General features: G+C 43.3%; 1 protein-coding gene across 1 annotated transcript in view; it reads right to left on the bottom strand.

The window, feature by feature from the left end:
• The window catches only part of TBL2 (transducin beta like 2), a 139,153-nt gene that overhangs the window by 69,096 nt on the left and 57,825 nt on the right, over positions 1-12,232 (bottom strand). Inside the window, exons 2-4 of the mRNA XM_078679573.1 lie at positions 10,705-10,835; positions 8,131-8,315; positions 3,254-3,405 (exon numbers count right to left, since the gene is read on the bottom strand). Coding sequence (XP_078535699.1) covers positions 3,254-3,405; positions 8,131-8,315; positions 10,705-10,835 — 468 coding nt within the window. The remainder of the gene's footprint in view (positions 1-3,253; positions 3,406-8,130; positions 8,316-10,704; positions 10,836-12,232) is intronic.

Here is a 12,232-nt window from a genome sequence, read left to right as displayed (position 1 = left end):
CAGCTTCTCTTTCCTTTTTTCCAAAATCGGCTCCGGTGGTTTTAATGGAGAGTCTTTGTTTCAGTACCGAGCTGGATTTGCCTTTTTTCTCTTTCGGTCCAGGATGTTTCGGAACTGAAGGGGTATCGTCTCGGCTTGGGCCCTAGCCGGAAGGCTTGATTGTCTGTTTCAGTGCCTAGCCCGAGGGCGGGGCTTTGGAAGCAGTCGCTCAGTGCCGAACATGGCCAACTGGTAGTGGTGGACCAAAAGCCTTTTGCTTGGTGGAAGGAAGTTTGGAAGACAAAGGAGCTTTATTACTATGTCTATGTAGGGGTATTTATAAAGCGCAGCTGCTACTTCCTTTTTGAAGGTAATACTGGTTTAGCTGTTTTGTCCAGTATCAGGATAGATATAAATAGTCTTTTGTTTGGGATCCAGCTTCTCTTTCATTTTTTCCAAAATCGGCTCCGGTGGTTTTAATGGAGAGTCTTTGTTTCAATACCGAGCTGGATTTGCCTTTTTTCTCTTTCGGTCCAGGATGTTTCGGAACTGAAGGGGTATCATCTCGGCTTGGGCCCTAACCGGAAGGCTTGATTGTCTGTTTCAGTGCCTAGCCCGAGGGCAAGGCTTTGGAAGCAGTCACTCAGTGCCGAACATGGCCAACAGGCAGTAGTAGCCCAAAAGCCTTTTACTTGGTGGAAGGTAGTTTGGAAGACAAAGGGGCTTTATTACTATGTCTATGTAGGGGTACTTATAAAGCGCAGCTGCTACTCCAAGGAGTGTCTTGGCGCTGGATGCCAAAAAGTAGCGATGGGAGCAAGAAGGGGATTATGGCTGGAGAAAAGCCATGTTTCCAGCTTCTTCCGGAACACAGGTGTTGACTTAATGCTTCTTAGGGTCGGGCGCAGTTTGTTCCAAAGGGACGGGCCCACAAAGGAAAGGGACTTTCCCCCGACCTAGCCTTTTTGATACGTGGGGTACTGGCTAGGAAAAGATTCGAGGAGCAGAGATTTCTCTGTGGGGCATAGAACTAGATACTGTATTTTAGGTAGCCAGGGCCCATTCCGTATAAGGCTTTCTGAGTCACAAGTAGTGTCGTAAAGATAATTATTTTCCTTACTGGAAGCCATGAAGGCTCCTCAAAAGGCTTGACACATGAGTCACGGGGGAGCTTGAAGATAGTTTGGGCCGCTGCATTCTGGACCAGCTGAAGCCGGCCCGTCAGATACTTAGGCATGCCCAAGCAAAGGCTGTTCTCATAATCAAGACGGAATATCATCAGGGCTTGAATCACTTGTTGTCTGGCTGCCAAAGACAAAACGAATAGAAACTTCCGAAGAAGTCGCAGGAGGGCAAAGCAAGTGCCCACTACCGAGTTTACTTGAGTATGGAATGGTAGCTGATTATCGAATTTAAAGCCCAAGTTTTTCACCACCTGGTTTTTGATAATGTTGGTGTGAGTATCTGGTGGCCAGGACTGAAAGGGTGTTTCTCCATCTGAGCTGGTTCACGTACAGCCACGCAAATACCGCTGAAAGGCAAGGAATATTTAACTTGCCTGGGCAGGGCTCGTTATTCTACGTGAACAGCAGCTGGGTGTCATCTGCATAAGACTCAATTTTTGCCCATAGGGATTCTACCAAAGTAGCCAAAGGTGTGAGGTAGATATTAAAGAAGGTCGGGCTCAGGACACAGCCCTGAGGGACCCCAACCTTCAGTTTGTGGGACTAGGCCGAGTAGGGATGGCACCATACCTCCTGTCTCCTCCCTGGAGGAAAGATGCCAGCCATTTCCAGGCCGACCAGCCAATGTCGATCGAGTGTAGGCAGGTCAGGAGATCGTATCGGAAGCGGCCGATAGGTCTACCAGGACCAACAGCGCCCTGTCCCCCACTTCCAGACCAAGCCGGATGGAGTCAACTATCTCCTACAGTGCTGTTTCGGTAATGTAATTAGGGCGAAAGCCCGACTGACTGGGATGTAGTAGGTCCTTCATTTCAAGGTATGAAGACAGCTGCTAGTTCACATGTTTCTCTAGAAGTTTAGAGAAGGAGGGAAGGAGGGAAATCGGCCTATAGTTGGATGGGTCAGAGGGGTCTGTCTGGGTTTTTTTGAGCAGCAGGATAACCTACGCTTGTTTCCATTTGGACGGTACTCTGGCTGACGAGAGGGAGGTATTCAGTATCCGATTCATCAGAGGGTTAATAACCTCTGCCCCCATGGCAAGAATAAAGGAGGGGGCCGGGTCCAGTGGGGAACCAGATTAGAGGCATTTTTAGACACACAAGGAATTATCTAAGGGGATTGGAGAGAAAGAGTGCACACTTCCACATTGATGCTTGGGTCATGGCCAGACTCTTCCTGATTTCCTACCGTCCCTAGAGCGACTTCATCCATGCAATTCCTCACATCATTCTGTTCCGCTGGAACTTCTTTAGACTCCAACTCAATCTCCTGATCGGAGTCCAATTCTTGGATAGAGAAGACCTCCTGCTCGGTATCTTCTCTAAAGATATCCGAGATGTGTTTGATGTTCTGCGGCTGTATTTCTCTTCGTCGTGGCCGACAGTCCTGCAAAGTCTTTTTCGATCGGAATGATCGGCAAGCGTCGTATTCTTACTTGGGCTCCAGTGAGAGACACAAATTGCAGAATTTCTGCAGGTCGGTACGCGGATACTTGGAGTGGCACCGAGGACAGAATTGAAATGGAGTCAGTTCCGTCAGCAGAATACTGGATATTATGGAACGGAGTGCAAGTTGACCAACGCGGCTAGGCCCGAAGGCTGCCAGCAATGTCTTCTATACTGAAAACAGAGTTTTCCAATCTTTTGGACATGCAGAGAATGGTAAGACTCGTAAGAAACAATACCGACGAGGGTACAGTGGGTTGTGCACCGAGGGGATCCAGAAGAACGTTTTCGAACTGGAGCGCCGCAAACCACATCGGAACCCAATGGCGGAAATAAAACAATCTAACAAGGGAGTTAATGACCATACACCATATTAACGAAAGGAGGAGTCACATTATCTCATAACTGGAAAAGACTTCTTTTAAGGAAAACAACTTCTAAACATCCGGACCCAACACTAGATAGCAGGAGTACGCAATGCGTGTGCATCTACAGCACACATGCCTCGAATAGTAATTTTCGTTCACATTCTGTCCTGATCAGTGTTGTTTTCCAAATCTAAAGCTCCATCACCACTCTGGTGTCAAGGTAGAACATACTAGAGGTGAGTCTGGGCCCAAAGTACTTTTCCATCAAAGCACTCACCTGTCTCAGCAATTCCGATGTTGATAATGGGGGCTTTGTGCTTTTTAGGAAAGTCTTCAGGTGCTGCAGAGAAGGTAAAGCTGCCGTCATCTTTCTTGACCATCTTGAAGACACGTATAGTTTCTCCATTAGCCAAACAGGTGATGAACGCTCTGAGTGAGGGAACAGGTACAAGTCATGTTTAGTTGCTGAGAGAATGAATAATAATTAACTAAACCATTGATTTAAAAAAGAAATAGAAGGAATGCAAACCATTTGAAGTCCATAAAAAAGAAATTGTACTTGTGCAGTGAAGGAAGGAGTCCCATAGGGTTTGATAACATTAGCATGCATGCACTTACAATGCATGCCTTTACCACGCATCCATTACAACGTAATGCCCTTACCACAAAGATAAGTGTGTATAAGGTAAGTGAAACCAATCTACCCGTCTATCTGTATTAGGGTGATCCCCCAAACTCCCTTCCATTTGTTACAAATTATTATAAAAATAATATCAATTCCCAATGATGTCTGTCATCAGACTAAACAACATTGAAGACTGTGCCACCGGTATTTTAGCCAAAGTCAATGACGCCAAAGGCAGCACCATAAGCACCAATGCCTGACACATCCATGGGTTACTTCCTTTGAAGTTCTCAACATGGCACTGAACCAGGCCGCACTAGCATTATAGAAATCTGCCTTAGCCTAAAGGGACACCGTAACACAAAAGAGTATGAGGGTCAAAGGGAAATTTTAAGAGACCAGCTTCAGATTCATATCCCCAACAAACTAACTTGTAAACAACACAACGAACCGGGGGTCTACAAGCCTCAATTCAGGCTCAACGAAGACACTCTCCTTCTGGTAAAGTGTTAGCCTATATTACATCAAAAACCGGAAACTCAAACAGAAGAAACCTGAGACTATAAGTGATATTTGGTAAGGATCAGCCTATAATAGAATCTGGGTGACCATCAACTCTTCACGGTGATCATTATCATCATTTGGTTAGCCAGTTCAAGGGGTGATGGGTCTCTTGATCATAGAGCACGTCATACCAATATATGAAAGGCTAGACCTTGCCCAAATTCACTCTAGAAAAGTGAAGTGAGTAATACTGTAATTACCCACTGGAAAAAGCAGAAAAGAAAGGCAGTGCAAGGAAAGGTGGTGAAGTTAAAATAGGGTGGTGTGCCCCAATATGGAACTTTTATTCAGAATGCAGGCAACAACCCCCTAATTAAAAAAACAGAACAGTGCAAACTGCAGTATTAAACAAATAACTGCCAAAAAAAGGCCCACATGTTTCAGCCGAGTGGGCCACTGGTCCCAAGGCTTTCTTCAGGGCCTCTGCTCTTATACAATCGCTACTGCAATGGTGTAATAAAGCACATCTAAATACTAGAGTACGTGCTGTGATTAAAGTGAAACCAACAAAATCAGATCCTCCACATCAAGTGATGTAATTATCATCTGTAATAAATCAAAATAAACCAATATAAGTCTCCAGTTACTTCTACGAGTCCCTTTTATAATCAAAACTACCACATGTAATGAATGTAAATTCGCTCACTCAGCTTGACCGGGGATGTTAAAAATCATGTATGCTAAATATCTGTAAATCTCTTGAGACTATGACTCAAGAGATTTACAGATATTTAAAGGAGCCTCCTCCCTCGGTCAGATGCCTCCCCTAGACTCAGAGCAGTCTCGAGGTACCGACGGAGAGGTAGGCTCGAGCATACATGATTTTTAACATAATGGCCATTACATCTAGAGGACTTGTTTTCTTTTTAAGCACACTACTTTCAAATATAAAGTTTGGAATGATTTGGGACTCTTGTTGTACCTAGTATCTTATCAATAGATACTGAACCAAGAGTCCGAGCGTATTCAGCGGAGATAACCAACTAGAGGCTTAGTTAATATCACATCCTCTACTGTGGGTGAGGTTGTTTTTTGCGGGGGGAAGATCGAGTGATCATTAGCTGTCATAGACAGATTACCTGCTGGACAGTTCTTTAAGAAACAGAGATTTGTGCCGTAGGTCTCATGGGGAAATGTATTGTCTTTCAAGTCCATGGTTCCTCTCCTTGCATCTCTTTGTTTCATTTTATTTTACTGTTTACAGAGCGGGGCCTCCACACTCTGAGCATGGTCCAGGTGAGGTGAGGTCCAGTCCCCGGTCAAGCCGGGTGAGCGAATTTACATTCATTACATGTGGTAGTTTTGATTATAAAAGGGACTCGTAGAAGTAACTGGAGACTTATATTGGTTTATTTTGATTTATTACAGATGATAATTACATTCCTTGATGTGGAGGATCTGATTTTGTTGGTTTCACTTTAATCACAGCAAGTACTCTAGTAATTAGATGTGCTTTATTACACCATTGCAGTAGCGATTGTATAAGAGCAGAGGCCCTGAAGAAAGCCTTGGGACCAGTGGCCCACTCGGCTGAAACATGTCGGCCTTTTTTTGGCAGTTATTTGTTTAATACTGCAGTTTGCACTGTTCTATTTTTTTTAATTAGGGGGTTGTTGCCTGCATTCTGAATAAAAGTTCCATATTGGGGCACACAACCCTATTTTAACTTCACCACCTTTCCTTGCACTGCCTTTCCTTTCTGCTTTTTCCAGTGGGTAATTACAGTATTACTCACTTCACTTTTCTAGAGTGAATTTGGGCAAGATCTAGCCTTTCATATATTGGTATGGCGTGCTCTATGATCAAGAGACCCATCACCCCTTGAACTGGCTAACCAAATGATAATAATGATCACCGTGAAGAGTTGATGGTCACCCAGATTCTATTATAGGCTGATCCTTACCAAATATCACTTATAGTCTCAGGTTTCTTCTGTTTGAGTTTCCGGTTTTTGATGTAATATAGGCTAACACTTTACCAGAAGGAGAGTGCCTTCGTTGAGCCTTAGCCAAAAGGGACACAGACCTGGGACCAAAGTTGCAGGAATAGGCTGGCACCACACAAACAGGATGAGCTCTGGAAGGCGCACCACAGTTTCCTTGCTTGGACTGTAAATGACGCTTATTTGAAGGACTCAACATGACTGAAGGGAGCCCTAAAAGTGGAAAGCTTACATGAGGTTATAATTTCCCAGTACTGGTATAGATCCTGATGAAAGGTAATGTTGTCTTCCAGCTTTCTTATGGAATTTGGTCTGATGACGCTACTCGTAGTCTAAGGAATCGTGGACTCAAGGTGTCCCTTGAGCTTTGTGCCAAGGTGTAGATGAGGTTAGTTGCCTGACTACAGCAGGCAGTACCGACCAGTGGATCACTGACTGAAATAGTCTCAAAACTTCAAACACTGGTTTTGTATATTCACTTTCTTTATAATTTTGGTAACTATTATGAAGTCCTGAAGAAGGCTGCTGCACCTCCTATGAGGGCACTAGCCTGAAACATGTTGACAGTTGACCATCTAAGCACTCTTTGACAGATTAAATTACAGTCTGTTCCTTCAATGACTGCTCCACGGCAAAAAAACAAGTAAAAAGCATTACAAAAGAGCAAAAAACGTGCTATCTTGGAAACCATGATTTACATGAGACCCCTTGGGCAGCTGGGAGTTTATATCTGTGTTCTCTGATTCTTTAGAAGATTTTAAAATTTCTGTGCCAACAACATAATCCGTGAAGGCAGAAATGCGATTGCATTACCCGTGACATGTAGCACTTTAAGGATCTCTGGGGTGCCTTTAGGTCGGGCATGTAGCATATTTTTTCTGGAAGGAGCAATAAATGCCTCCATGAATAAGAGTGTTTGGTATCCACTTTTAATACCTAAACAAACATAAAACAGTACAATATTTTTGTATGTGCAAAATTAAATGTTGGTGCTTTTCGGAGCAGATGTCCGCTAATGTTTCAAACATTAGAAATTATGACATTCTGTTAAAAACATTAAACAAACTGCACATGTGCACTGTGAAGTGTTTTTCTGTAGAGGGCAAAGACCACCCACCCCAAACACACAACAAGTGAAATTTCTTTTATTAAAAGAAATATTTTATGAACCCTTGAAGCGTAAATTAGGGTAAAAAGTTAAAACTAAATACGCTGCTAGGAAGTAAGTCTGCAATCCAGTCTATTTTTAGCAATCAGTGACTCCTACCACTTACCATCTAAAACATGTGAAACAAATAATCAGTTCAAAGTTTGAAAGACGGATGGCTATGGGGCACTGATAACCAATTCGATTTAAAGGTGTTGGGTACTGCAACAGAGACACAAATTCCTGCAGCCCTGACTCTGGAGACAGCTCATGCATGCTGCTTATGCTCGGCCTAAAAATGTAGTGGTAATAGGGGTGGTGGTGATATTAGGGTTAAGGGATGAGAAGAGATAAACGGGGGCAAATTTATTTTTACGGTTAACCGGTAGGTTGAAGTAAAGAGGGTAAGGGTAAATTTGGGGTTTAGGGGTGCTTATAGGTAGGGGAGGTAAGGATATATTATAGATCTCTGTATTTTTTTATATTGAAGTAAAGAGGATAAGGGTAAATTTGGGGTTTAGGGGTGCTTATAGGTAGGGGAGGTAAGGATATATTATAGATTTCTATATTTTTTTATTACACACAAATATATATGTGTATACACAAATGTGTATATACACACACACACACACACACACACACTCAGACATTACAATATGGGGCAAAGCCATTCTTGGTATTAAAGCGCATCATAAAGGTCAATGCGTTATAATGCCTGCGGGGTAAAGACCAGAGTTGTAACGTCAGATATTCATTCAACAGTCAAATGTATTTTCAACATACCTTCTTGTCTAGGGGACATTTGGCTTGCTCCCACCCTCCGTTCTATATAGTTGGAAGTGCAAAGCCATGGTACATACAACTCTTTTTACAAACCTGGAGTCTGGGCTGAAGCGCACAAGCGTTGCATGGTCCAGCTCAACGTTTGCTCGCAAGCTTTTGTGCTCTCGATCCAAGAAGTCCTTGGTGCTCCATATCCGAATAGTGCGGTCATCAGCACAAGAAGCCAGGTACTTGCCATTGCTGCTGAAATCCAAACAGGTCACATTCCCACTGTGTGCCTAAAAATAAATAATTGTTTATGAAGGTTAACGGGTAGCTCTATCAAGCAGTGCTCATGGAATCAAATGAGCAATAAAGAGTGTCAACAAGCAACTCCTAGGATCCAAAATATGCACGTGAAAGGCAGCTCCTTGGCTGAGATGAGCAAGCAAGAGGAGTCAGGCAATTTGTGGATTAAATGACCTATTCTTAGCAAAGCCAGTTTCAGTCATCTACTGAGTGACACAGAAAGCACACGGAATAAGAAAAAATTTAGGATTTGAGTAAGGCAATTATTCCGTTTAAGAGAAGCATTGTAAGTAGAGGACTGGCAACTTCTTGCATCTAAAGGACCACGTATTCAGAAAACTCCAGTGATCCAATAAGCTACTAGCAGTGCAAAAAGATAGTTTTGGATACCTAATTATCTATTCAGCTTGAAATTACAGAGCCCCTAGAGCCAACTAAAGATAATTAAACATCACACTCAATGATTGAACGAAATACAGAGGCAAGTCATTCCCAGGATCTCGAAAAAACATACACAATCTTAGGAAAACCCTTTGCATTTGACAAACATTAGGCCCAGTTTTAATCAGTCAAATCCAGCAAAACGGGCAGAACATGCATTGAACAAACACCTGCAGTTTCTCTTAAAAAGAATGATATACTTGTAGATTACCGGTTAGGGTTCGGAGGATGACTATCTCAGCATTTATCTTACTGCACTTACCACCTGGCATTCATCACGTCATTCTTCTTCCTAGGCAGGATTTACGGTACAGTCCTATATTGGACTGAATAGATTTTAAAGACGGGTCGCAAAGGGTGGTTGTCCTAATAGTCCAGTATAAATCACACACACTTACTTGTCCTTGGATCAGTCATGTCCCTCCCACTTATTTCAACACTTAACCAAATCCCTTCATGATGTCACTACATGCCAGAGGGTCCAATTTTTTTCCAACTTTGCATAAAATACCCAGGTGAGGTTTACGATCATGGCCACCATTACGGAGGGAAACAACATTTTGTCTTTTGCAATGGATAAGTGGCTGGAAAAATCTGCTAAACACTGAAAATAAACAAGACTTGAATCTTGATGGAAAGGAGAATGGCCTGATACCCTGGTGCCACAAAACATGTGGGCGTCAAATTTAGGACCACCATCAGTGGCTAAGGTAAGGAATCTAGGAGTGGTTATGCATTCTGTACATTCAATGTCTGCACGGATGTTGAGGGCGGTAAGCTCAGGTTTCTTTCACGTATGCATAGCCACAAACAACATTTCAATTCCTAGGTTTCCCACATTGAATCCAAATGAATATGACAATTGTGGTATCTCAAGTGGATTATACAAAAGTTTATTTGTTAATACGATGTACCGGATTCTGAGCCTTCTAGGCTACAATACATGCTTTGATAGTACAGAAGTGATGTATTATCAGCCGTCCATCCTTCACATTGGTGGCCAGAGTCCAAATAAGTAACGTTTTAATCCCTCTATGTTGTGCATAGAACATTTTATCAGACAGGTCCACTGATTATGATACAGATGTTCAAGGACTATAGTCAGTTTAGACATCACTACTGTTAAACTAAGAGCTGGTCATCCCTAAATTTAGGAATGTAAATGGGGCAGGTGTGTGATTTCTACATTTGTGGTAAAACTGTGGAATAACCCCTATTTCAAATTTGTTTAGGATCATCTGACCTTTAGTGGAGGCTAAAAATGTATCTCACCCCAAGTTTGAACTACTCCCTTCCAATTCTGGTGTCTGTTTCAGAAACTCTCTCTAGTTCCTAGATGCCCCCACAGGAGCAAATGCTGCACTTCAAGTAACAGAATAAAATAGTCAGCTTCAAGGAACTAATCAGTGATAAAGATGGCAGACAGGGAGGTATCTGCCTCTTATTTCTACCAAGAGAGAAAGTGGCAGTTCCCTGAATCAAAGGCAGCTCGAGGAAGCAAGGCCTGGAAGCTCCCAACATACAATCAATGACAGAGAGCATAAAAAGGTACAATATCGCAACTGAGGAGCAATACCAATAAGTCTCTGCTACGATTAAATCAGCTCTATCAATAAGCTAGAGTGACATTGAGCACTTATAATCAATTTAACTGCAGAGATGAGAATATGGAGCTCCAAGTAGCTCACAGGTCAAAATTAGCATATGTGTTGTCGACATTTCTGGGGGGAATCTGTAAATGGTCGATGAAATGTAATTTTTAACATACTTGGTGTGATAAAACCTAAAATTAAAATACAGGATGCTGCTCTTACAAAATCTAATTTGCTTCGCCTAGCAACAAGAGAACTTATTAGACTCATTGATACAGAGCCAATATTACTTTTGGTTAGTTGCTTTCCCTACAGCCTAGCAGTCTGGATACAAAACTTAAAATACCTTTAATGTGGAGGCAAGAAGCTGGTGAGTGAAGGTGTGCTGCTGAGCCTTATCCTTGCGCGGCCGCAGCTGCTGTTTCTGCTTTTTTGGTCCTGGTACCTTCTCAGACACTTCACCGTTTGCTGCCTGATCTGAAAAAAAAATAGCTATGTATAAAAATATGGTACGGTTGCGAGGTTCTGGTAATCAACACCTAACCCAGGGTTAGTCATTGGAAGTGCAGATTCAGCACTGAGAGCTTCTAGGGGTCCTCCACAAATATCCAGAAGACTGGTGCATCAGTTTAGGTAGCATCAGTAGGAATGGCATGAAAACACGCATCGCAAGAGTCCGTTTTTTTTGTTTTTTTTTTAACCAGAGGAAAGGTTTAACTGTTCAATAATGCACAAACGTCAGGAACAGCATACCAGGGCAAGTGTCATTTACACAAGGAGGCATAAAACAGACACCAGCAGAGAAAGTTTCACAGCAATTCAAGCTTCTTTACGCCAAGGACAGGCGTAGAGTTCTCTCCCTCCCCCCAACACCTCCCCAGTGCTTAGTATAAAGTTCAAATATTTTGCCAATGCATATAGTAGGATTATGAAATGCATCCTATGCTTTGCTTAAAAATCTTTCTGTACATGCAGCAGCATTGGCAGGTCAGGAATAACGCACTGGATTCTATCTTGCACACGTTACACATTCAGAAATTCTACAAACTTCGAACAAGGGTGTGAAGACCAGCTTTGGCTTATCAAGTGAATGAGTAACTAGCCTTCTTCTAACAATCATCAGAACGTCTTGTAAAACCTGGATGGAAGATAGGCAATTAGATCATGAAAAAGAAAGAGTGGGGGGGAGAGAGAGAGGGGCGAGAGAGATATAGAGGGGCGAGGGAGAGAGAGTGGCGAGAGAGAGCGAGGGGGAGAGAGGGGTGGGCTACAGTCAGCTCGGTTGATTGACCACGAACAACAAGCATTGGAAATGCAATAGGTCTCGCAATAACGCGAGTCTGAACTATTAGCATTGTAAATGATAATGCCCTTTATTTTTGCGTTCTGGTTTTTGGAACATAAATAAAAGGCTTTGTCATTTACAAGGCCTATAGCTTAAATTTGCGTTAAAACGAGACCTATTGCATTGCAATGGTGGTGGTGCTGCTGAGTTTTCTCTGAATCTGCACTCTGAATCTGCACCCACAATCTGCACCCACAATCTGCACCCACAATCTGCACCCACAATGTGTGAGTGGCGTTGCGTGTGTGAGTGGCGTTGCGCGGGTGAGTGGCGTTGCGCGGGTGAGTGGCGTTGCGCGGGTGAGTGGCGTTGCGCGGGTGAGTGGCGTTGCGCGGGTGAGTGGCGTTGCGCGGGTGAGTGGGGTTGCGTGGGTGAGTGGGGTTGCGTGGGTGAGTGGGGTTGCGTGGATGAGTGGGGTTGCGTGGATGAGTGGGGTTGCGTTGCTTGTGTGAGTGGTGTTGCTTGGGTGAGTGGCGTTGCTTGGGTGAGTGTGGTGTTGCGTGGATGATAGTGGGCTTGCGTGGGTGTG

Source organism: Lissotriton helveticus, chromosome 3_1 (genome assembly GCF_964261635.1).
Source record: "Lissotriton helveticus chromosome 3_1, aLisHel1.1, whole genome shotgun sequence".
NCBI classification, from domain to species: Eukaryota; Metazoa; Chordata; class Amphibia; order Caudata; family Salamandridae; genus Lissotriton; species Lissotriton helveticus.
Note: the sequence above shows the minus strand (reverse complement) of the source record. Positions and strands in the feature narration are given on the sequence as shown.